Raw genomic sequence first — 26822 nt, forward strand, 5'->3', positions numbered from 1 at the left:
ATATTGTTTTGTTTAAGAAGAAAGATTACTAGGAGATATGTAGAGGGAAGTTTATGTGTATATTTAATATCTAAAGCAAAAATTTTGTAACATTAATATTTTAAAACTATTGGTTTTAGGGCGTTAGATGATCTTTAGTTCTCTGGTTTCATAATTTCTAAATTGAATGATAGGTCATTAGGTTTTAAGAATTTTATTTTGATGACTTTTAGTACTTCAGATGACATGTCATTTAAATTATCCAGAATCCCGTCACAACATATGTCCAACATATATTTGGGATCCCTTTGTACTTCAGCTTTGATAATAATATCAAAGTCATCTGTGACTGGTTCGTAAACGATACCCTGACCTGAAACATTATCACCTTGCATTAATGTGTAACCTTTTAATATAGAATCTTTCAGTTCCTTGGAAGATAATTCAGAAGAGTAACCCAATATATGTAATTGACTCATAAAAGGGTCAGATTGGGGAGAAGGAATGTATTTCTCTTCTAATCTAGGGGTATTAATAAGAGCAAAATAGGCGAACTGAGAAACAATGGTTTTTGAAGTTAATTTGATCTCCAATGTAAGGTTTAAATTATAATTATCTAAGATTTCCGTACTTGCCAATTGAAATCTTTCAACACCTAAGCATGAATATTTGGGATCCAGGGTACAAAGATGCAATAGATTAGCATGGAATCCCATTGAAAAAATAATGAAAAATATAATTTGTTTCTCATTAGGGAAAATCACCCTATATAATGGAAATGGGGCTGTATGTTTCATCCCACGTAAAAAACTGTCAAATGTCTCAACTGGATTACCAAATCCAATTGAGTTAGCCAATGCATTAGCTGAACCCATTGCTATCGGTATAATTTTTATAGTTTTTCTTTCCTCGATGGTGGTAATTACACTAGGTAAATTATTGATTAATTCAGAGATACTTGTATCTCCTGAAAGAAATACGATTGTATAATTTTGGGTAACATCTAATTGTTGTGCAAAAGTTGCGATTGAATGAGCCCATTTAGTCTTGAAGTATTTATGAGTCATGTTTAAATAATTTAATACAGGCTTGATAACAATTTCATAAAAATCAGTTTGTGGTTTCCTACCGACTCCAGACTTTATTGAATCAATTACTATCAGGTTTTCATGTTTTGAATTGAACATATTCGTTAAGTTATCATCCGGTTTCATTGTATTGATCAATTGGAACGAGATATATGAGGAACCCATAACTTCATAAGTAACTTTGAATCCTGAGTTTCCATTTCCAAGTAAATGTTTGGTGATAGTGGATATTGTAGCTTCGGTCATACTACCATAGAAATAATGGATATTTTAAAGAAATTAATGAATCTTGTCTGAACTTCAACAAAACTAACAAATTAAAACTCTATGTACAAATCAAGACTTGTTTTTATCTATTTGAAATCTACTTTCAAATATGTCATCGTTAATTATCTGAGGTTCTCAAATTATTTTATTTTTCAGTTATTTTTTTTCTTACGACAGCCTTTCATAAGGAAGTCATCTCGACATATACATTGAACGATATTATACTATACTACAAGCTGGTTCATTGTAAAGATAAAAAGACATATACACACACGTACACATACATGTACACATTGCATTATGTCATTATCCCATACACTGTAAGTATTATTTGCCCACAGCCTGAATCGGCCATGTTTTTCAAGCATACCTTTAGTCCTAGCTTTGTTTCTTTTACTAACCCAAATCCTGGTACCATATATCATGATAATACAGTACACTTAATATACCATTTGAAGATACTCATCAGGCAGATATAGCCATGAAAGTATTACAACCGGATCCGATCCTTAAACCGCAGGATTTCGAAGTCACATACACCACCACCGGAAATAGCCTCGTGGCGTCCTTTGCTTCCATCGACGATAGAGTGCTCAGAGTTGGTGTCAGCAACGTCATCGACAGCATCAAGACCATAATCGAGACCATGGACGAGTTGTGATCCATATTCTCTAAATCTAGATACCTCTATATATGTATCTATTTATTACAAAAATAATACGAATATTTAGCATCAGACTAGTATTAGCACATTATCGCAGAACCTGAGCAATCTTTCTGTGACCATATCTGTATGTGTATATTAATAACATTTCCACTAATACGCTGCTTATATCATCCATCTTCCTTCTGAAACAAAATGAACAACACAAATAAATATATATATGTAGTGGATATATCAAAGCGATGAAATGATCACTACTATGACAAGCATAAGAATTACAAGTGCATCCCTTTAAAATACTTTTCACCAATATATTATATGGGTCTTTTAGGACAACGAAAGAAAATTAGTGGAGCCTGAGATAACCATTTTAAAAAAACTGTTTCCCCCTCTATTTTATTGACAATGATCAGTTATTTTAACAATCTATTTACAGTAAATATCGACTCACATTGTAAAGGTATATTTTGAAGGAATATATATGATGAAAGATGTAAACAAAACGGGTTACAAATATCTTCAACATTGTCATCCCATCAACTGTTAGGAGAATATATTGATGATGCCAGATAATATAAGCAGACAAAAGTATCAGGAGAGTATTACTCACAAGCAGGAGTTGGGAGTCAGCTTTGTAAAAACGCTAAGGGACATCAAGATTATCCAACCATTATTGTAAGAGGAAATGGATATCTTAAAGATATTTATCTCATGAATTGTGTTCGATATACACATATAATACCACGTTACAATACCATACTGAAAAATATGCTAAATAATAAATCTTATTACTAGGAGAAAAATTATATTAAAGACCCTAAATTTAATACTATTGATCCTAATATACTCCAACCGTTGAAATTACCGGGGTATCTCAGTTCAGAATATAAGATTTTATTGGAACATATTGATTGGATGTGTCTAGTTTGATAATGTTGATAAATCTGGATTATACAAGACATTTATGAAAATATTAAGAGAGAAACCAATAGGGCCCTATGTAACGCCCATAGAATATCTCAAATATATGTCTAGATCTGTTATCTCTTGGGTATATTTCGCAGAAGACGTCAATTTGTAAACATTGTGATGCGTCAAACTATAAGTGGTAAAGCAATTGAAGATATGAAGAAGTTCTAACTGAAGGAGATAGGGATGAATGTTTTAAATACGATAGAGTTATATAATAACAATTGTTTGAAACCATTGAAGTGAGGAATGGTATATTTTAATACGAAATAAACATTAATTTGTTTTTGTGAACACTAAATAGGAGTAGTCGATGCAATAGAATATATATTCTAAACTGAGATACCCCGGTAAATTATATTATGTTGTAATATTGGAGATAAAAACTATAACTCCATTTCTAAAAGTATAACTACTTGAATCCCAATGTGTCAAGAACTCTAGTTGATTAGTTGGCCATATATGCATAAGGAATATATTATATCCCTGTTATATTAATATTTATTTCATATATATAGCTGGATATATTATTTCATCATTTAATATTTGGTTCGATATTTTAAATATTACAGAACTAATCCCAAATACTTTGTGTCCACACGGCTTAAAATTATTATATTATTTGAAGATAGAGAACTTCTAACATCAATCGAGAGAGAGACAAAGGGTAGTGACTACATTAATGTAAATCTTTATTGTCAAAACAGTGTTATAATCTTCAATATAATAAATATATAGAAAGGGAAGACTATAATGATATCAGTGTCTCTGCGCGTCGTTCTCTCCCTCTCCCCGTAGTGTCACTGAGATTACCGGATTTAGCTGGGGTGTGTTGTTCTGTAAGAAGAGATAAGTGACAAAAAAGAGAACAAACAGGAGAAATATTGAGGCATGAATTATTATATAATATAATGAATGGTGAAACTCATTAGAATTACCGAAATTGTATCAAATAAAAAATGGTTGTCCTTGAGTTATATGTTTAAAGACAGGAACCCAGGTTATATATCATTAATACATTTTATAACGCACACACGTCTCTCCAGAACTATGAACTAAATTGACACTAGGACTGCCCAGTTGTAATTCACTGATGTGAGTATGGATCGTCATACCCAGTCTGTAAAAGATATTATTACCCATCGATGTGGGTTACCCTACCGTACACTATTATCATAGTGTACGACTAGTATACCTCCCATATCACTTTACACGGAGCTTGACTCGCCCTTTTTTTTGCTTTACTTTGCCTCTCCCTGCGCTGTTTTCAACTGCAAATTCTTATATAATAAATAAATAACAGCGCAAGAAGAAAAATCTTCAAATTTTGGATTTGGCTGTTTTTTAAGGCCTGTGAGTTGGCAGTACTTGATGATTTGTTTCTTGCTTTGTAAAATAGGTTTGATTTCTATATTACTTCATATTTTACTTCAATTTTCAAGGGTATTAGATTTTAATCATATTATCTCCATTGTTAGAAATTTTTTTATTTTAATTTGTAATTATTAAATTGCATTTTCACTTCGTTGCAAGATCAACTATAGCATTTTTTCATTCTTTTTCTCCTCTTTTTAACCATATTTTTTTAGCATTCATTTTTGGACTGTTTAGTTTTGACACAACAAGGAGAGGGATCAACAATTTTTTAAGACAACAAAACGTAAAAGAAACAAGTTTAGTTTACTATCTTTTCTTTTGGTAAAGAGATAGAGAGAACAGTCATATACATAGATAGATAAACTCATTCTAGTTCTGGGACTCTTTTGTTTTGTCACGCAGGGATTATAGGAATAGAAAAAACATTTGTTTATTTTCCCCAATACACATACACCACATATACTTCCATACTTCTGGCATATATACTATGTCTGAATTGTCCATACATCCTATCAATTACTCAGAAAACTCACGTATAAAGAAGTATCCTTTACAGAAATCGTCTTCTGCTCACGATCTTTTTTTGCTCCCTTACAACAACAACAACAACAACAAAATTAACACCGGGCTACCAAAACTCAGTATTACTATGAGTAGGTTTAATGGTGAACATCCCACAAGTAATAGTACGAATAATAATATGAATAGTAACAAAGAGAAGAACAAATCAGTGTTGCCACATGGTATGTCGGCAGTAGCACGTCCAAAGAGATATTCGACAGGGGCTCCAACTATAGGAAATAAGAGACGGATAACTAAACCTGATTTTATGAATCCATCAAGTTTTATAATGACAGACCCTGTCAGAGGTGAACAATTATTGTTATCATCTTCACAACAGGCAAACGTTAATACAAGTTTAAGGAACTCTATATCGAATCAACTTTTGTCTCATGTGAATGAGGATTCCACTCCACCTCCATCTACACCATCAATGGATCCAACATATAAGAAAGTTATTAACGTGACTCCACAACCATCCTATATCATATCGGATCCATCAGTGACAATGAGGAATATGAGGAATTCTTTGATTGGAGCACCAAGTACTACTACACCTCTTAATAATGATCATGTCTCATTGTTAAGAATGAATAATAGTTCTGGGGTGGTTCCTAATAGAATCCCAACTCAGGCAAATTCACCTTTAGAAAATACTATTTTTTCAAATAGATCACCAACTATATCTCCTGAACATACCATGAATCAACAGCAATTGAATAATACCACTAATAATAATACATATGAGGTATTCCATAGATCACAACAACAAATAGCTACTGTAATTGTGCCGAATAATGAGAAGCTTGTCTCTGTGACAGAATATGCAGAAACTCCAAATGTACCGCAAACCAATCAACCTTATGAGACCACAAATAACAACAATTATAATAATAATAATCAAGATACTTCGGAGAATACATTTAATAATGAGGACAATAATAATAATAACAATAATAACACCAATACCAACACCAATAATGATAACAATAATAATAATGATGACGGGAGTAATCCCGACAATAATCGCTCTAACGATAAAACTAATGGGAAGAAAACTGGACAAGCATTGATTCAAAAACTTCAAGATATTTACAAGCTAATTGTGAAGCAAGAAATTGAATTACAAGATCGTTGTGCACAATTAACAACTTCTCAAACAACAGAATTGAAAAATTTATGGACAATTTACAAGATTAATATCGATCTAATTAATAATTATACCACTTTCATTACCACTGCATTATTACCTTCTCAATCACCACAAGATATTTTAATTGGTGAAGAAATCATAGAGATTTATAGAATTGAAAGAAGACTATGGGTATATGGTACAATTACTTTCTTAGACGTATTGAAGAATTTTTCAAATTTCATGGATCCAGATGTTTGTTCTCAATTTATTACTCACGTTTTCATATCTTTATCTACAATGCTTATAGATATACCTCCAAAACATTCCATTCCATGGTTACAAAGATTAGGTGATTTATCAAGGATGGCAATTGCCTTGTATCCATCAGGATTCATAGATTGGAAATTAAGTGCAGAATATTGGTATTTAGAGGCCATGAAATTTACCTATAGCCATGGTAAATTGTATTATCATATGTCTACAGTGCAACAAAATACTTTAGAAGCATTCGTCAATTTAGGGAAGAGTGTCTTTTGTCAGGATACTTTTACACCATCTCAACAATACATGCAATTAGTCATTGACAATATTTACCAACGTACATTCGTTGATCGAACCAACAATGGTAACATTAGAAACTCTGACTTGATTGATTATTTGAAACATAGTGAAGTCATGCTATTGCCAACATTTTTAGAGAATGCAGAATTACAACGTGTGGTTTTGAATTATTTCCAAGATAGATTTGGAATTGATTACAATGAAAACAATATATTTGAAACTCAACAGATGTTTACCCAGATACCTTCGTCATTAAGATTCTATTTCAGACATGCTCCAGCATTTGCAGAATCTCATATATTACAAATAATAGGTTTTGGTGACCCAAAAAATCCATTTGCCATTTTATTTGATTTACCGAAATATTTAAAGGAGAGAAAGGACAAGAAGGATAAGAATAGAACGAGAACTGCTGATTCTAATAGTAATAACTCCAATGGTAATGATAATGCCAATAACCATACCAATTCTAATGTTACTAATAGTATAGCTACTTCTTCAGCCACCACAACAACAGTGAATTCTCCAATTTCAACTTTACAACCAACAGGGGATCTTGGATCTGATATGTCTATTGATCAAACAAGTATTCAAATATCTACCACAGATTTTTTTGAAAATATTGATTCTCTAAAGGCTCCAATCAAGAAAGCTAATATATATATATGGCTAAAGTCTTTAGATTTTGTGAATTTGACTTCATTGAAATGTAGTATGATTGTTTTGAAGAAATTTTTACATGGACCATTTTTAATTGCATTACCTCATTTCCTACCATGGGCATATTTTATTGTGGCCACTGCTACAAAAGCACGTCGTACATTCCAAGATGATGAAAGTTCGTTAAAGTTTTGGAATGTATTAATAAAGAGACTTTTCCCATGGAATACTATATCAAGTTTCTTGAATGTTTTGATCGCTTATGCTCTTGATAATTTCCACAATTGTGAATGTATTAATAGTATTTGTGATGAATATTCTAGGTTTGAAACATTGGATGAGTTACTAATATATTTTAATGATAATGAAGAATTACCAGAAGTTTGGAAATGTTGGGGTACTCTATGGTATGATACATTATGTGATAAAGGTGCATTGAAAGCTGAAAATTTTCAACAATTGGGTATTAAGGATCATATGTTTTTAGATTTACCAATTGATGGTATTGATTTTGATACCCAAGATGAAATTGGGGAAAAATTCTGGAAAAGAGCATTACGTCTAATCTTTATGTTTAAGAAAATTGCTGAAGAATTTAATATTGGTTTAGCGATCTCTAATGATGTGTCAGTATATTGTAATGATCCACAAGTTGAACCATCCCATATCTTACGAACTTTTTGTTTTAAAGCTATTCCTTATACTGAAGACACATCAGAAAGATTTAATGAAATGATTCCATTATGTGAAGAAATTGATGAAATAAATTCTAATTTTGGTGCAGCACCATCATTGAGTCTAATACCAGGAGAAAGTATATTTGATTATCTTGGTTATAAGAAGTTTTTCCCTGATAGTGAATCATTTGATAAGAATGGTGATGTAATAAGTTCTTCATTATACACAAAATATTTGACGAACAATAAAAATGTAATGAGTGGTGGCGGTGCTAACAATAATAATAGCGGTAGTACGCCTGTTGTCGTAGATTCTTCAAAATCATCATCTGGATTTAATTTTCCTAATACAATAGCGACAACAACGACAGCAAATACAGAGATTACACCAACCCAACCAATACCGACACAACCATCAACAAATGGTATATTTGGAGATGAAGAGGAATGGTTTACTAAATATATGGGCCAAGAAAATACATTTGATACCTTTGATGATCCATTAGATGTAATCAATAAAGAGTTTACTTATTTTGTGTTTGATGCTACTTCATGGTTGCGCCATTTTGCACATATTTATAAACTTGCCACAAATAATGTATTAAGATTTGCAGTATGTTTAACTACATTCCAAGAATTAAGATTTTTACGTAAATCAAAGGATGAAAATGTTGTAGAGGCTGCAGCTAGAGCCATTATTACTATGAGACAATTATATCGAGAGGATAAATTATTACCATTAAGATTTACTGGTAATATGGCAGCAGATATTGAAGAACATTTAGAAGTTGAAGAACAAATTACATGGCGTTCGCATGTTGATGAATTTGTCATTGAAGCAGTTATGAAAGCACAGCAAAAATTCAAAGAACATAATACGATTGGAATGTCATCTGATTTCATATATGTTGTCTTAGTCACGGATGATATTACCATGGCAAAGAAGGCTAAGGATCAGCAAGTAATGACATTCAGTACGCATTTCATCTTTTCATTATGTACAAAGATGGGTATAAAGAATAATGTCTGTACGAATTAATGGCCAGTAAGTATTTATTATATAAATATATATTTACAATTATTAAAGCATAAATGTTTAAAAATAAAAAAAATAAGAGATTGATTACGAGAATCGAAATATCATTATTATGGCATAATTTAGTTATGTAATGCAAAAGATTTTCCCCCTATATAGTATCTTGTTCAATATTCTGCTTCAGCCACTCGCTGACCCTGTCCCTGTAGAAGAAAGAACAGAAAAGGGAAACGCGGTTGGCGGCTAACCTGAAAAATATGTCAACTTCACCGAGACTCGGAGAACAGTCAATTAAATCCAGAAAATATATGTGTGTCTTGCGAGTTATTTATAAATTGTATATGACTCTTTAGCTTCTCCTTCCTCTTGAGTTGGTGTGTGAATGAACGTCGGAAAGCGTTGGACGGTGAAACGTGGGGGCGATAGGGTGGTTGCTATGCTATACCTTCCCAGAAAGTCCGTTCGACCGAAGGGTACAGCAAAAATTTCAGTATTGGCAGTTGGGTCTTCAATTTTTTGTTTCTGTTTTTTTGGCGTGGAGATGGAGAAGCCTCCAAGCGGTGTCGATCGGGAAATCTCGGATAAAGCTCGTTAAAGTTTTTCTGCAGGAGAGTTCCGTTCGTCCGTGTTATATAATATTGCGTTTTGTTTTTTATTTACTTCTGCAAAAACTTAACTTTCTCAGACAACAAAGCGGAGAATCAAATATAGACGAGGTGCGGCTGTTGTAACATCAACCAGAATAACACATCTCCGTTTGACCGAGACATAGATGAGTTATTTTATTTCACTCTCCATTTGTCCAGACGACACAAAAAGAAAAGAAAAGATAAACGTATAGAGAGAGGGTCCATAGAGAACATAATAATAGTTAATAATAAACGATCCTTAAAGGAATAAATGAATATTTACGCGTTAATTAAAGGATACGACTATAACACATACGCAAAATAAAAGGTGTCCTTTTAACTTGGAACTAATTCAATTGGTTGTTTTAGATTTAAAAAAAAAGTATATTATTAATAATGATTTATTTTTTATTTTTATATATAAGGGTGAATGCTATTAATATTTCAATAGAATATAATTTGTAATTTATAATTTATTTCTTTCTTCCTTTTATTTTTTTTGTTATTTTAACACTAATAATAGTATTATTAATTACTTTTATCATTAACGTAAGTAATTTTCTATCATAACAAACAAACAAACAAAAGATTATAATCCATAATATATCAATAAATCATGTCTCCTTCTAAAGTTAAAGTTACATCTCCTTCAGATCCAGCATCTGTTGAATCAAAATTAAGAGAAGAATTAGGATTAAGTAATGACGTTACTACAATTAGACGTAACGCACCACCTGCTATATTATATGAAGATGGTCTTCATGAAAATAAAACTGCTATTTCTTCTACTGGTGCTTTAATTGCTTACTCAGGTGAAAAAACTGGTAGATCACCTCGTGATAAACGTATAGTTGAAGAATCTACTTCAAAGGATGAAATCTGGTGGGGTCCAGTCAACAAACCATGTTCAGAAAGAACTTGGGCAATTAACCGTGAACGTGCTGCTGACTACTTAAGAACAAGAGATCATTTATACATTGTCGACGCTTATGCAGGTTGGGATCCAAAATACAGAATTAAAGTTCGTGTAATTTGCGCAAGAGCTTATCATGCTCTTTTCATGACTAATATGTTAATTAGACCAACAAAGGAAGAATTAGAAAATTTTGGTGAACCAGATTTTACCGTTTGGAATGCCGGTCAATTCCCTGCTAATAAGAATACTGAAGATATGACTTCAAAGACAACAGTTGAAATTAATTTCAAGGCTATGGAAATGATTATCTTAGGGACTGAATATGCAGGTGAAATGAAGAAAGGTATCTTTACTGTTATGTTTTACTTAATGCCTGTCCATCACAATGTTTTGACTTTACATTCGTCGGCAAATCAAGGTATTCAAGATGGTGATGTTACATTATTCTTCGGTTTATCTGGTACAGGTAAGACTACATTATCAGCTGATCCACATAGATTATTAATTGGTGATGATGAACATTGTTGGTCCGATAATGGTGTCTTCAATATTGAAGGTGGTTGTTACGCTAAATGTATTGATTTATCTGCTGAAAAGGAGCCAGAAATCTTTAATGCTATTAAATTTGGTTCCGTTCTTGAAAATATTGTTTATGATCCAACTACTCGTGTTGTTGATTACGAAGATAAATCAATTACTGAAAATACAAGATGTGCTTACCCAATTGAATATATTCCAAGTGCTAAAATCCCATGTTTTGCTGATTCTCATCCAAAGAATATTATTCTTTTAACTTGTGATGCTTCTGGTGTCTTACCACCAATTTCAAAATTGACCCCAGAACAAGTTATGTACCATTTCATTTCAGGTTACACTTCAAAGATGGCAGGTACAGAACAAGGTGTTACAGAACCAGAACCAACTTTCTCGTCTTGTTTCGGTCAGCCATTCTTAGCATTACATCCTATCAGATACGCTACTATGTTGGCTGAGAAAATGTCTAAGCACAATGCTAACGCCTGGTTAATCAATACCGGCTGGACCGGTTCTTCTTATGTATCCGGTGGTAAACGTTGTCCATTGAAGTACACTAGAGCTATTTTAGATTCTATTCATGATGGTACTTTAGCACAAGAACAATACGAAACATTACCAGTATTCAATTTACAAGTACCAACACATGTCTGTGATGTTCCATCTGAACTATTGAACCCAATGAGAAATTGGGCTCAAGGTGAAGCTAAGTACACTTCAGCTGTTAAGAATTTGGCATCATTGTTTGTTGAAAACTTTCATACTTACGAGGACAAAGCTACTCCAGATGTTTTGGTAGCAGGACCACAATTTTAAACGAAGAAACAAATACATATCATGACAACATTTTCGACCATTAATTTTTGCCTTACATCATCATCAACCATTCCCCTCTCATCTTTGCGTTTTCAACCTATCACCTCGATATCTTCATATCTCTAAATATTAATATATAATAATACAATAATAATCATAATAGTAACAAATAACAGTCTCGAATGTGAAAGTATAATTGTCCATTACATTGTAACTTCGAGAATCAGACCACTTGTAGTTGTCCTTCGAATCTTATCGCTTTATTGATATCTTAAGTTACTTGAATAATGGTACCAACATCTCAATAAAATGGCGTAGTATCACGTGATTCCTTAAACTTTTCAGGTTCAAAATATGGGCAAACGGTGAGAAAGAAAAAGAAAAAAAAAAGAAAGAGACGGTCACTATGCGATGAGGAAGTAAAGAAGAAGAAAAAAAAATTTGAAAAGACTAGCGATGAGCATCAACAACATCAACAATTTCAGGTTAAAGAAGAAACGAATACCGTTAAAGGTTAAAGAAGTGCCAGATAGGTGACTATTTATTAGTACGACAGTCGTTCTTTTTATTGTTGTTGTGTCGAAGTAGGAGTACTCCACTACGAAAACGATTTGATAGGCCTGCTGTTTTTGTTTTCCAGCAAGAAAAGAAAATATGGCAAAGAAAGAAAAGAAGGCAAAGGGTAAGAGAGCCAAGACCTTTGACTTGTTGGAAATAACTGAGTCATTGGGGTACCAGATTCATAGAAAGAACGGTAGAAATTCTTGGTCGAAAGAGGAAGATGAGGAGTTGCGAGTATTAATTAGTGATGCATTAAAGGAGTTGGGATACCCTGGAGGTATAGATTCCGTGAAGACTATTCATGAGTCTGTAGAGGTGAGTAAGAGAGTTCCATGGGAATCATTGGCACAGAAATTTAGAAACGAGTTGAGGACAGCCAAGGATTTGAGGAAAAGATGGACTGGCTCGTTGGACCCTAATTTGAAAAAAGGTAGATGGACAAAAGAAGAAGATGAACAATTAATACGATCATACGAAAAGTTCGGGGCACATTGGTTAAGTGTTTCCTTAGAAATTGATGGGAGAACTGAGGATCAATGTGCAAAGAGATATATCGAAGTGTTAGGTCCTGGAAGTAAAGGAAGATTGAGAGCTTGGAGTTTAGAAGAAGATTTAGCACTTATTAGTAAAGTGAAAGCTTATGGTACCAAATGGAGAAAAATATCATCAGAGATGGAGTTTAGACCTTCTTTGACCTGTAGAAATAGATGGAGGAAAATTATTACTATGGTAGTACGAGATCAAGCTGACGAAGCAATTGTAAAAGCTGTGAAAGAAAATAAAGATATAGATCTATCTCAGATCTCAAGAGAAACGAAGGGTGAAAAACTGAACATGGAAAGAAAGGATATGATTAAATCTTCTAAACATATTGCGACCAGTAGTAATAGCCCAATCATGGACGGCGGAAGATCACCATCTCATAACAATGTAACAAATAATAAATCGGTATTGGATCGGCTAGATACTACCGCTTTACATTCTCTCTCGAACTCGGAAAAACATAGTGTATCGACAAATAAACAGTTGCCATCTTTATCTGAATTAACTCCGTCGCCGGGGTTTCTAGAAAATATGAATCATCCAGGGAACAGTAATCCATCTATGTTGAACCCTCATAATACAAAGATTTTGGAAGATTCTTTATCTCCATTGGTAAGAGCAACTGGTCTAATTTTAGATTCGACGATTCCATTAGATAAATATCATCAACGTCAACAGGCAACACCGATTCCAGAAAAGTCATTAAAGAGTGATGGAATTACTCATAATATATCTGATATAAATCTCCCTAGTGGAACAAGTCCCAGTATATCTAGTGAAACGCCTAACGCAATTCTATCGGTACCAGCTGCAGCTTTACATACTCAAACAGAATGGAAGTTTACGCTAAAGGATAGAAAAGGTTTGTCAATATCAAATGGTTTAATCAATAACAGTGAGCTTGTTCGAGAATTAATTGACCAGGCTAGAAAATATTCCTTAAAAATTTCTGTTCATCAACATATTCATAATCATTATGGTGGAAGTGGATTACGGAACAGTATAAACAGTAAGATGTCTGATCAAAATGCCTCGACTGCCAGCAGTTCAAATTCTAAGGGTCTTTCACCTGCTTCGATTGTCGAACTTTATCAAAATCCATATATGGTGAAGAGTGCTGTTTCATTACCAGAAGATGTTATGCATCAACTTGCTAGAAACCAAGACCCCAATTTTCATATTCGTGACCAAATACAAGAAGCCCACCAAGATTTGGGAACACAACATGGAGCTGATGACATAAATTTTTTAACCAAAGCTCAGACTCCAAATTATCCTTCTTTAGAATTTGGTCCTTCACCAAATGTGGACAATAAAAATATTGGAGATCATCTTTTTTATCCACATGTCAAAACAGTATCTAACCCGGCAATATTAACAGCAGAAAGTGCAGGAAGTAACTCTACGATGACCTCTCCACATTTCTCTAATGTAGGTGGACCAAATAGAGTCAGTCCGCATTCATTAAAATCTGATGGTTCGAGTAGTATGGTCCATACCACACCAGGTAGTCATGGGACTATTAAATCTCAAACCAGTGATATACCTGATGTAGGACCAAGTAGATTTTCACATTTCAATTATTTACCTCCTACTATTAGACCTCAATTAGGTTCCTCCGAGACTGGAAATTCCGATCTTAATAAAATATTGAACCCATCTCCATTGTCTTCCAGTACAGGAAGAAGGAAAAGATCAATTAGTAGTAAACATAAACACTCAAAATTAAGAAAGAAGGGTAAGACTACACAATCAGAATCAAGTAAACCTTACGATGAAGGGAAAACGCATTCAATTTCCAGAAGAACAAGTAGATCGAAACAAGATTATTCATCTGATGATGGTATTGATTTTTGGGAAAAATTGCGTTCTCTCGATAGACATGGTATTAATGCAGATTCTTCAACTAGTAGTTCTGTAACAACGACTTCACCAGAGGATCGTGGGGTTACTCCTCGTGAAGCGGACGTGCCACCATCTGAAGAAGAGGATAGTAATGATCCATTCTACTACTTAAACCCAAGTTGATTCGATATATCATCTTGGTACCAGCCGTTTAGTTTTATTCTAATTTTTTCTTTCTTTTTTTTGGATTGGCAAAGAATATGCAGACTTATACGTAATATGTAACAATAATATAAACTATATTTTGATTCTTTTCCTTCAAAATGAATTGCTATTAAAGTCCCTAAATGTCTAATATTATATAAATAGATATGCATATATATATATATATGTATATATAAATGAATGATTCTCGTTACACTATGGTAAAAAAAAGGAAAAATAATGAAGAAATAAGAATTGATGCTTTAACATGAATAGATAAATTGTTGATGAATGAGAATAGTAGTTGTCAAATGAATGCTCTAGGTAATGGTAATGTGGATATTGAGATTTTTCTTAGTGTGGTCTCATACTATTAATAAATTCTCTTCTATTTTCTGTATAGTTTGTAAATTCATTTTCATATTGATCCTCTTCTTCAATTTCATTATTATTTTGAACGTCATAATTATTTTGTAATTTATAAACACTTTGAGGTTGTTCTGAATCTGAATCTGAACTATGTTGATCATAAGGTAAGTTACCCGTCGTGGTACTGTTTATCCCGTTTAAATCAACATTATTCTGACTTTTACTTCTATTGTGTAAATGATGTGTATGTTTAGGTTCTATACTTGCATTATCTATTGATGAAGGGAAATCAAATGCAGATTTTTCGGTCGTTGGTGTAGCGAAAATATTATTATTTTGATTTTGAAGATTCCTTGTTCTTGGAGATCCAGTATAATTTGAGCGAGATCCTGAATACAAGTGACTCGCTACAGATGGGGAATCATATGTATTTGTATAATCGGTACTATTTCCAATAATATTACTTGAAGTATCGCCTTGATTATTTCCTGGGGTGAGTCCCGAAGAAGATGGATGACGCGGATAATATGAACCTAGATCTAAATCACTATTATGATATAAGTTTTTCAATTGTGATTTATTATATTGATCCATCGAATTACCATTTATTAAGAAACTATTTGAGTTATGCAAATTTTCTGAGGATGATTGAAAAGTAGCTGTTGAAATCATATTACTGTTATTATTACTACTTCCAATTGGTTCTCCTCTTGGTTTTGAAAAGTAAGTTTCGTTATTTAATGATTCAACCATTGGTACCATTTGATCATATACACTAGAGAGTAATTGTGGTGTTTGTTTATAGGTATGTTGTGGAGGTAATTCAGATAATGATGTCATTGAACTATTATTATGGTTGTTGTTGTTGTTAGTTTGTACGTTATGTGGACCTAGATCACTTGAATTTGCTTCTGACATATTATTATTGTTATTATTATTGAAAGAACTCATCCTTGTTGATCTAGCTTGCATTGAGTTAATTCTCTTTCTATATGCAGGAATATAAACTTTATTATTATTTTTTTTATTATTACTATTATTACCATGTCTTGGATGTGTAATCGATGATCCTTGATCTGTGGTAGTACCTAAAGTTGTCTCTGAAGCTCTTGATAAATCTCTTTGAAATTCATGAACATTATTATCTTGTTTTAAAGAATCAAAATTATCAAATGATATGAAACCTGATTCATCATATATTGCGTGTTCTAATTCTTTATCATCTTCCATTTCTTTCTTAAACCTACGTTGCAAACGTAACCAAAAGATCAATGCGATAATGATACCAACACCAATTGGAATACCAACAGCACAACCTACTGCTACTTGTGTATGTCCCATGATTCTAATCTAAAAAATAATAATCTATATCTATATACGTGTCTGTGTCTCTGTGTCTCTGTATCTCTGTGTATCTGTATGTATCAATGTGTATATTGTCAAACTTGTAATATGATTCATTACCTTAATCGATAGATATATATAAAGATATATATAAATTTAGTTGATTCTAATCAAATATTGTGCAATGTATGAATGTATGATGGTAGGGTTTTACTGTTTTGATCTGTCTAGTCGCTATATCCGTTGAAATTTTTCTCTCTAAATTTTTGTTTTTTTTTCAGTCTTTTCCGCTTTGTTGTTGTGATATTTCCCAGTCAGGCCACTACTAATATTTACTATTTAAACATCAAAATAAATAGTAAATATTGAATGGTAACTGATGATAATGGGGCGGGAGCGACAGGTAGGCTAGGCTGTGAACGAGTTATTAATATGTTGTAGCTCGTGTAACGTGATAGTGGTCGAATATATAAAGTATATATAATTATAAATGAAATTGATTCTGAATGTTGTGATAATGTGGAATGAGAATCGTTAGTAGTATTAGTAACTGGTGTGAGATGGTGAAATCCCGTTCTGATATCTATAAAAGTAGAAAGTCTTCTCTCCTCTTCTCTTTATATATAAATATATATATATATATTTGTTCAATTTAGCCGCCCAGTAAATAATCATTGGTATTACAATCACTACCTGTTTCCAGGTAGTGAGACACAGAGAGAGAAGGATCACTCACTGCTGAAACAACGGTTCATTCGTTACTGATAATCATTGTAATTATTGCAATGCATGTATATATATGTATATGCAGACAATCATTCATCTGTATCACTATATCTTTCTTTATTGATTCAGTTTCTCCAATATAAATAAATAGATATAGATATATAATCGGTGTTAATGTTCATGGATATTGACTATCTGTTATATACTAAGAAATTGTAAATTATAGTGAATGGAGGGTGGTTTGGGGTATTGGAGACGACGACGCGGCGTTAAGGATTTGTCGGGTGGGGGATAGAAAATTGGAGAGATGAAGGTAGATAGAGGGAAGGTTCGGCGGTTAGGTCGGAGTTCCGATAATATATGTACCGTTTAACGTCCCAAATTCTAAAAAATATCTATTTCACATCATATATAAATGGGGATTGGAAGATATAAATATATGTCAGTTTATTCGTATTTCCTAATATAATGTACTACATATAATCGCAACGACAATAACAATAACAACAATAACAATAACAATATGTCTCAAAGGTTACAAGATATTAAGAATCATATTGCACCAGATAGTGTATCAACAACACAAAATTTAAAAATTATTAAAGAATCAAAAAATCCTGATGATATTGTCATTATTGCAGCAAATAGATCTGCTATTACAAAAGGTTTTAAAGGTGGATTTAATGATATTAATACAGACTATTTATTGGTATCTTTCTTAAAAGAATTTATTGAAATTTGGCCAAAATCTCTACAAGAGAATTTAGCTTTAGTTGAAGATATTACTTGTGGTAATGTATTGAATGTTGGTGCAGGTGCTACGGAACATAGAGCTGCTATGCTTGCTGCAGGGTTCCCTTATCAAACTTCATTTAATGCAATCAATAGACAATGTTCTTCAGGTTTAACTGCTGTTAATGACATTGCTAATAAGATTTCATCGGGACAAATTGATATCGGTCTTGCATTAGGTGTTGAATCAATGTCAAAGAATTATAAAAATATCAATCCATTAGGATCAATCTCTGAAGAATTATTAAATGATAAAAATGCTAAAAAATGTTTAATACCAATGGGTTTAACAAATGAATTAATTGCAAAAAATTTTAATATTAATAGAAATCAACAAGATTCGTTTGCATCAAAATCAAATCAAAAAGCTATTGAAGCAATTAAACAAGGTTTATTTAAAGACGAAATTTTACCATTAAAATCACCTTCTTCAGGAAAAATTATTGATACTGATGAGGGACCACGTGAAAATGTTTCAGTAGATTCTTTATCAAAATTGAATCCTGCATTCATTAAGGACCCTAAAAAAAATGGTACTACTACGGCAGGAAATTCTTCACAAATTTCTGATGGTGTTGCCGGTGTATTATTAGCACGTAGATCTGTTGCTGAATCCTTAGGTTTACCAATTATGGCACGCTATTTAGCATTTCAAGTTATTGGTGTACCACCAGAAATTATGGGTGTTGGACCAGCTTTTGTAATTCCAAAACTATTATCAAAATTACAATTATCAATTAATGATATTGATATTTTTGAAATTAATGAAGCCTTTGCTGCTCAATGTTTATACTGCGCAAATATTTTAAAGATCGATCAAGAAAAAATTAATCCAAGAGGTGGTGCAATTGCTTTAGGTCATCCCTTAGGTTGTACGGGTGCAAGACAAGTAGCTACAATAATGAGAGAATTACAAACGGGACAAATTGGAATAGTCTCAATGTGTATTGGTACAGGAATGGGTGCTGCTGCTGCATTCCTAAAAGAGTAATCAATATATTTCTGTCTTATCTCCTTAACCTAATTTCTGGTTGTTGTTGGGGTTGGTTTGAGCAAATAAGATATTCATACTACTAACTGCTCAGCTCAAGTCAAAAAAAACAATAACTAATGCAGTCTAGTCTTTCTTTCCTTACATTTTTTATTTTTGTTTTGCTAAGCCTCTCCACTAAACATTTTCTCTGATAATTTTTTTTTTTAACTTTTCCTGCTTTTGCCAAGACTTTATTTTTTGAAAGATTCCTCTCCCCAAATAGCGATGCAAGTTTTTCCGGGCATTTTTTTTCAATGAACAGACGAATAGTCTAAGAAGTTGAGATAATTAAACTCAGAAACAGTTGCAGTGAAATATAAAATGTTTAGGAAGGGGCTGGTGGTTCAACCTAATTTTTTTGTCTTTTATCTCTTCTCTTTTTCTTTCCTGATAATTAATCAGGTGCAATAATGTCAAAATTATATTGCATATTCTTATATAAACAGATTAATTAAAAAAATGCATACATATTTTAATATTTACTATACCTTCTTCCAAAATCATTTTCATGAATATTTTTGTTATCTAATATTTAATACATTAATAAACTAATTAAACAGTAAAAAATGAAGTTAGTTACATTGACTGCAGTCACTTTGTCTACTGCAACATTTGTATTAGGTAAAAACGAAAATGCTGAACATGAAGTTGATTCCTTAAAGAAAGAAGAATTGATGAATGGTCATGTCGAACCTCCTTTGAAAAATCGTAAGTTTGACAAGTATCATCATTCAGATGATGAAGAGTCTGATAGTGATTCGGACTACGATTCGGACTACGATTCAGAATACGATTCGGACTATGAACGTGAACCTCCTCATCATGGTCCTCCTCATCATGGTCCTCCTCATCATGGTCCTCCTCATCACCGTCCTCCTCATCATAGACCAGATGAACCACCAATTGATGGTGATGAAAAGGATGATGGACATATATCTAAGCACCACAAGTCTGAGCATCAAGATGCTGATGGAGATAGTGATGATGAGCGTCACAGTAGACATCGCAAATCAGAAGAAGAAGGTGAAGATGATGAAAGGGATGTAGAACGTCATGGTAAATATCACAAGGCTAAACATCTGAATGAAGAAGAGGATGATGAAAAGGATAATAAATTACATGGTAAACATCATTCAAAGGATGGTAATCATGAAGACTACGATTGTGCAGGTCGTCGTCATGGCAAGAAGATGCATCATGGTAAGAAATCTAAAGGGGATGATTCTCACAGAGAATCTGACAGAGAAAAGAAATCATCTCGTCGTAAAGAAAAATCCAATAAAGATCAAGAGGTTTTGGAAGAAAACCCAAATCTAAGTAAAGATATCCTAGAGGGCAATGAAAACCTTGCCTCTATTTACTTTGAAATCATCCAATCTTTGTTCGGTAAGAAGAATGTTGAGCATTCTAAACGCCATGTCTTGAATGATGATTACTCTAATGGTGCTAATGCTATAATGAACCCTAATAAATATGTCGTTGGTGGTGTTGCTGCTTCTGTTGCTGCAATGATGCTACTTTAGTTGCACATTCTCATTTTTTTTTTGTTTTTAACTTTAATGGTCTGATATAGGACCATCCAAAGAAATAAATATTCAATATATATGTCCTTTTTATATATAATTTTTTTTTTGAAGTATCTTTCAAACGTATCAACATTCTACTTATTTATTATTTATTATTTATTATTTTTATTTTTTTATCTGAGGTCATTTCTAGAGTTACATATAGTTTAATATTACCAATAGCAACAATCTAGGTATATATATCTATGTGTATATATGTATTTATTTATATTATTATTCTTTTTATTTGATTTTAATAGGAAATATAATAAACATAACCGTTCATAACGTTGGGGGGAATTGTTTTAAAAGTAAGAAAGAAATAAAAAGGTTGGAAACATAAACTTAAACCAATCTTTCTTCGAATCTTAATTCGTCATTAGCTGGAAGACCAATTAACAATCTGAACAAGTTTTCTAGAGCTTGTCTTTGTCTGTTCAAGGAGTTGATTGGCTTGAAACCCTTTCTTGTCAATGGAGCCTTCAACCAATAACTTAGGAAAGCTAACACAGGATAGACATTGTCATAAGCTTCAGCGTTTTCTTCGACACCATTTTCATCTACCTTCTTGTATGATAATCTAGAGAAGAATTCAGTCATGATGACCAAATCAATGATCAATGGAGTAGCCAATAGAGAATCTTCACAAACGTTATGAACAGATATTCTGTTGTGACCACCAAGCATCAATTCGGAATAATATTCATCCATGGCGACTTTAGAGTCACCTACTGCCTTCATATACTTGATGACAATACAATGATCAACAGGCTTTTCACCTTCGACGATAGCTTCCTTTGGATACAAGATATCGTTGGACTCAATACAATCATCAATGACAGAACTCTTTGAGATTTCCTTAGATCTGAATTGTTTATGAGAGGATAAGTTCAAACCATCGTTGTTACCTAAATGGTTGTAAGAAGCAATAGATAATGGTTTAATACCAGCATCGACCAAGTATTGAGTCAAGACAGACTTCAATTTAGTTTGACCAGACTTGAAATCATCACCAGCAATTAAAGAGTCATTAGCTTCAGCTAATTCAATTAAACCAGGGACAAAAGTATTTTGTGGAGAACCGTTAATGTAAGGAGTCTTTTCAAGGATAGAAGCAGCAGCAAAAACAGTAGAAGGGGCGATTTCTTCATGATTTTCTTTGATTGCCTTTAAGATATTATCCATGGTGTCATTAACACCTTCAATGATTGGAACACATCTTTCAGTGTTAGCAGTCCATAAGACAATAACACTATCTAATTGATTATCAGCTTTAAATTTTCTAATATCAGCTCTAACTTTTTCAACATCAGCCCATTTGTTATTAATGTCATATTCTCTCTTACCAGATTGAACGTCAGAAGGAATTTCATTAGAACAATTGTTAGCTCTATCGTATTGATTCATAGCGATAAAATCTGGATAATAGATAGATTTCAAAGGTTTATAATTCTTCATGTATGGTTTCAATTTAGATTGTAAATCATATTCAAGGACTTGAGATCTTTCTATGCATTCGGCTAAATTAGCGGAATTGATATCCCAACCAGTGATGACTAAATCATTTGGATTAACTAAAGGTAAGACAGAATTGAATGGTACAAATACGTCATTACCTTTTGAATCGACACCTAATTTAATAGTTGAAGATTGGGTCATTGAACCTAAATAATTTGGTTGTTGTAAACCTTCTTTATTATGGAAGGCAATATTATGTTTATTAGCTAAAGTAGCGGATAAGAAAGTTGAACCATTATTACCTCCGAAACCAACTAACATAATACCCACTTTTGGTACAGTTAAATCAAGTTTAAATTTATAATCTTGTTCAATTGGTTTAATTGAAACTTTTGAAGTTTCTAGATCTTTAGAGACAATGGTATTCTTATAAGTGTAAGTTGAAGTTAGTACATTGTTTGAAACTGAACAAAATTCAGGATTAAATGGAATATGACATTCAGTAGATTGAGCAGCAGTCATTGTTTTAAAAATGGAGAAAGGGTTAAAATAATTTTATTCGTTTCTTAATTATACTGGTTGAACAGATAGAAATTTAATTTGTGTTATTGATTAATGGTAATTAGAGAAAGAGAAAATAATAAATAATAAAAATAATAAGAATAATAAAATAATAAGAAAGAAAAAACTTTCTTATATATATATATATATATTAAAAATATTAAATATTAAAGTGAGAATTGGTGACGTAAACAAAGACACTTTAACTTGTTGTAAGCTAATAAATTTCTAACTATTGTTGAATTGTGATTATTAGCTTATTATCTATATATAATACTTTCACATGCAAATAAAAAAGCGAGAGATACGTGTAACTTAGCAATAACCAACTAACTAACTAACTAATTATTGTTCTCCCGAATATACTTTCACATTCTACCATGAGCCAGAGAGCTCAAGTCAATATCATCATAATAGCATCCCTCTCTATACGACCATTTTTAAAAAATTATTTATTGAGAGAGTGAAGTTACTTCAAACGAAGATCGAAACACAAATTGGTGGCGGTGGCGGTATTGTTATAATAGTAATAGTAATAGTAAATAGTAGCACCTTCCACTCATCTGTTTGTTTCTATAATAATAACTTGAAATATATTGTGACGTTTGAGGGTCGGGGTTTGGCATGTAAAGTCCGAGAGACTAAAAGACTGTCAGCTGACTCCGTTTCTACGGGGCGTATTATCTGTGTGTTGTGTGTGTTTTAAGGGTACAACCTAACTCTCTAATATATGTGTGTTGATATGGAGAAACCACCGTAGAAAGAGCAAAAATGCACCGCAAATCCTTTAAAACGCATGTGAAGAAAATTGAGAAGAAGAAGACGCATCACGATATACGTATACGATAATCACCAATTTTTGTAGAATATTTTGACCTTCTTTCACATGGGAAAATGTGGAGATGTTATGACTATCTCTCTCCATATATAGGGGTGATGAGATGTGTGGGTGTACGATAATATATATATGGTATATTGCACATTGTATATTGTTTTATCGATGTACTTTCACATGGATGGATCACAAAAAGAGGAATAAGAACAAGGCGTGGGATGAGCTAAAAAATAGTCTCATGGAGTGAATGTGAAGAATTATTATTTTTATTATAATTAGAATAATTTCATATGTTGAACAACATTCGAGTTGGCAAAGATGATTTTTATTATTATTCGGATCTGGTTATGTACATTCAAAGTAAAAAAATTATTTGTAATAGAATGAATAATACCCTGTTACTTAGAGGCAGTCCATTCATATGTAAAGTATTGTATAGTATAGTTATTATTTTCTAAGTGTCTTTTGAATAAGGGGAGTTTGTTTTAGCGGCTGGAGCAAATCATTTGGTAAAAATATCTTTTATTCGGAGAATGCCCCCGAAAAAGTAAATGGACGCGACCGGAATTGAACCGATGACCTCTTCCTTGCAAGGGAAGCGCGCTACCAACTGCGCCACGTGCCCAGAACTGAATTTGAAGTTATTATATGAACTAGGTATCTATATCGCACTATAAATATCATGATTTGAATGAGCAGTTTAACAACAGCAACTCTGTTTTACATGGGGAGACTACTAGAGATAAAACCTCGATCTCAGCTTTTCTACAAAAAGGACCACATATTCTACCTTTATATGTATACAATCTTTGTTAGATAGACTTACTTTATATAACATAAAATAAACTATAAGATTATACATTTGAATATCTATATCTATGTCCGATAATACTAATCGTATCTTCTCGAGTTCAAACTTACGTTTACAAGAATGTAAGTTCAGAATTCTTTGTTTCTCATATTACCTAATATTTCTTTCACCATTTCCTTACATAGTGTTTAGTTCTTATTAGTTCAATGTGTTGAATATGTAGCGGCAGCACTAAAAAGGCTAACATTAGCTTAACCTATCTGAAGGTGAAGGTGGCTAATATAACTAGAATTTAGAGTGTGCTGCACTGCCGTATATATAATAACACATGATATATACTGCATAATGTAGTATTCGTTCCCCCTACATTGGGTTTGTTGGAGCTACATAGTCCAACGTTACTATGCACAAAAGATGAGCAGTTTAACAACAGCAACTCTGTTTAACACAATGGAGATATCTTGTTCCCACATAATTTTTGCCAATTAGTGATCTTAAGTTAAACGCCCTTTATTCTACTTGGCGCCTTTTTGACTCCGAGTGTGAATAAGCATATCCACATTTATTAAGAAATAAAACTTGATTGAAATATTTAAATTGAGTTATAATTGAAACTTCTTCACAAGAATAAAACGTATTAATAAATTAGTAGGCGTTGATGATTTGTTACGGTTCCACCAAGTAGTTGTATCATAAGTGTTTAGACATCTCAATAGTAAATGTTTATGTCCTACAACAGTTTTCATATCAGATTTTTCAGCAAAGGGGAGCAGTTCTAAGTCAAGTGACACCTAGGGTAATCCATTTGACAAACACTGAAGTGTGAAAAAAATAGAGAGTAAAAATGATGTTATAGATAACTTCAAACGACTATTATCAGGAAAAACAAAATGTGTGGACATGAGTTAAATAAACTAGTGTTGAGTTCTATTAGATTGTTGTAATATCTCCTCAGGTGATATGTAATACTACAATATTCCTAGAAAATTTTGATATCTTTTAGGGAAATGAATCACTCCTGTTAACAGTTAAAATATCTATAACAGAATATAAATGTGATGTTCGATTGAACCTTTCTATGTTACTCTTTCTTAAAGACGAAAGTAAACCTGTTTAATCTTCTATATTTATTTTTATAGTTTTGTTGTAAATTATTATGTTTAGTGTTTAAAATGAAATTCCGTTGTCTCTTTTCTTCAGTAAACAAAAAAACAAAAGTGATATTTATTATTTTTGTAAGAATAAAAACTCATATAATACAATTAACATAGAGATAATCACAATTCTACCACCATTTAAAGATAAGTTAATTCTTTTATGTTCAACTACAGATTATTTTGTTAATTGAAGCAAAAGTGTGAGATAAAAAAAAATAATTGAAAAATTCGATGTATTATTAACAAAAAACAAAGTTACGAAGAATCCATAGAACGATACAACCAATCGTTTCCTCTCACATTACAATAATTCATATTGAATTTACATAATTTTTTTATCATTTATACATTCTAACAATCAACTATTGAATTACTCTTAAGATCTATAAAAAAAAGAACAGGACAATAAAATGGATCATAGTTTCAAAACATGTCCTGTTTGATGTATATCATCCCATATGATATACATATAAATAAGGTGAAGAAAAAGACCTACTGTTCTTTTCATCATCTTACTCCGCTACTTGAGAGATGAAGATTACACCATCGATATACTCTGTATCTGAACCATAGAATACATCTTTATATATAATTTTGAAGAAAAACAATCATATTTCATCTGTGGTTAAATACTTGCCAGTTAAAATTCTTCAAACCATGATCATACAGTGTATAATGCCAACGGTTAATCCTAGTATTCATTAACTTTACTTGTCATATTACTTAGTACTTAATGAACGTTTATAGTAAGCTAATGAAGAAATGCTTACATATGTATATATTTTCCGTTTGATTACGAAATCAAAAAAAAATTAACCCGAGGACGAACGTAGGCGGAGTTAAACAAAAAGCCTCACTACTCTTTCACAGGGTATATTAAAACTCACTGTGCGCACACTGAAAAGAGTTCGTTTGATTCTGATTTGACTTGAAATCCCTTCTTTCTGGCTTTCAAGAAAAACATAAAATTAAATAAATTATACAAACACAAAAGGCCAAACTTAAACCGAGGAGATAATGTGACTAAATTCTCTCGTCTGTAAGGAAAGAAAACTGGTAAATACATTTATATATAAAATAATTTACGTTGTGAAGCAATTTCTTCCAGATCATCTTATTAAAATCCTACTGTTTTATTATTCAAGCAAA

The 26822-nt window shown here is 32.3% G+C and overlaps 9 protein-coding genes and 1 non-coding gene across 10 annotated transcripts; 6 read left to right on the plus strand and 4 right to left on the minus strand.

The window, feature by feature from the left end:
* Positions 1-134: 134 nt before the first annotated feature.
* Positions 135-1313, minus strand: KABA2_08S02068 (uncharacterized protein; the record flags this gene model as incomplete). Its single annotated transcript, XM_041551959.1, has 1 exon — positions 135-1313. The coding sequence occupies one exon, from the start codon at positions 1311-1313 to the stop codon at positions 135-137; it is 1179 nt and encodes a 392-aa protein (XP_041407893.1).
* A 321-nt stretch (positions 1314-1634) lies between these two features.
* On the plus strand, positions 1635-1995 carry PCC1 (chromatin DNA-binding EKC/KEOPS complex subunit PCC1; the record flags this gene model as incomplete). The annotated part of the gene is made up of 2 exons (XM_041551960.1): positions 1635-1654; positions 1770-1995. 2 exons carry the CDS (start codon positions 1635-1637, stop codon positions 1993-1995), a joined length of 246 nt encoding a protein of 81 aa, XP_041407894.1.
* A 2836-nt stretch (positions 1996-4831) lies between these two features.
* ESL2 (Esl2p) lies at positions 4832-8977 on the plus strand (the record flags this gene model as incomplete). The annotated part of the gene is made up of 1 exon (XM_041551961.1): positions 4832-8977. One exon carries the CDS (start codon positions 4832-4834, stop codon positions 8975-8977), a length of 4146 nt encoding a protein of 1381 aa, XP_041407895.1.
* Positions 8978-10219: 1242 nt separating this feature from the next.
* PCK1 (phosphoenolpyruvate carboxykinase PCK1) lies at positions 10220-11869 on the plus strand (the record flags this gene model as incomplete). The annotated part of the gene is made up of 1 exon (XM_041551962.1): positions 10220-11869. The coding sequence occupies one exon, from the start codon at positions 10220-10222 to the stop codon at positions 11867-11869; it is 1650 nt and encodes a 549-aa protein (XP_041407896.1).
* Positions 11870-12523: 654 nt separating this feature from the next.
* On the plus strand, positions 12524-15001 carry BAS1 (Bas1p; the record flags this gene model as incomplete). Its single annotated transcript, XM_041551963.1, has 1 exon — positions 12524-15001. The coding sequence occupies one exon, from the start codon at positions 12524-12526 to the stop codon at positions 14999-15001; it is 2478 nt and encodes an 825-aa protein (XP_041407897.1).
* A 375-nt stretch (positions 15002-15376) lies between these two features.
* On the minus strand, positions 15377-16732 carry SKG1 (Skg1p; the record flags this gene model as incomplete). Its single annotated transcript, XM_041551964.1, has 1 exon — positions 15377-16732. The coding sequence occupies one exon, from the start codon at positions 16730-16732 to the stop codon at positions 15377-15379; it is 1356 nt and encodes a 451-aa protein (XP_041407898.1).
* A 1252-nt stretch (positions 16733-17984) lies between these two features.
* On the plus strand, positions 17985-19244 carry POT1 (acetyl-CoA C-acyltransferase; the record flags this gene model as incomplete). Its single annotated transcript, XM_041551965.1, has 1 exon — positions 17985-19244. One exon carries the CDS (start codon positions 17985-17987, stop codon positions 19242-19244), a length of 1260 nt encoding a protein of 419 aa, XP_041407899.1.
* A 608-nt stretch (positions 19245-19852) lies between these two features.
* KABA2_08S02222 (uncharacterized protein) lies at positions 19853-20809 on the plus strand (the record flags this gene model as incomplete). Its single annotated transcript, XM_041551966.1, has 1 exon — positions 19853-20809. One exon carries the CDS (start codon positions 19853-19855, stop codon positions 20807-20809), a length of 957 nt encoding a protein of 318 aa, XP_041407900.1.
* A 387-nt stretch (positions 20810-21196) lies between these two features.
* Positions 21197-22831, minus strand: INO1 (inositol-3-phosphate synthase INO1; the record flags this gene model as incomplete). Its single annotated transcript, XM_041551967.1, has 1 exon — positions 21197-22831. The coding sequence occupies one exon, from the start codon at positions 22829-22831 to the stop codon at positions 21197-21199; it is 1635 nt and encodes a 544-aa protein (XP_041407901.1).
* Positions 22832-24257: 1426 nt separating this feature from the next.
* KABA2_08S02266 lies at positions 24258-24330 on the minus strand. Its single transcript has one exon. It is a non-coding gene; the product is annotated as a tRNA-Ala (tRNA).
* Positions 24331-26822: the final 2492 nt, after the last annotated feature.

The sequence above is a fragment of the Maudiozyma barnettii genome (genome assembly GCF_903064755.1).
Source record: "Maudiozyma barnettii strain CLIB 1767 genome assembly, contig: KABA2_08, whole genome shotgun sequence".
Lineage (NCBI taxonomy): Eukaryota > Fungi > Ascomycota > Saccharomycetes > Saccharomycetales > Saccharomycetaceae > Maudiozyma > Maudiozyma barnettii.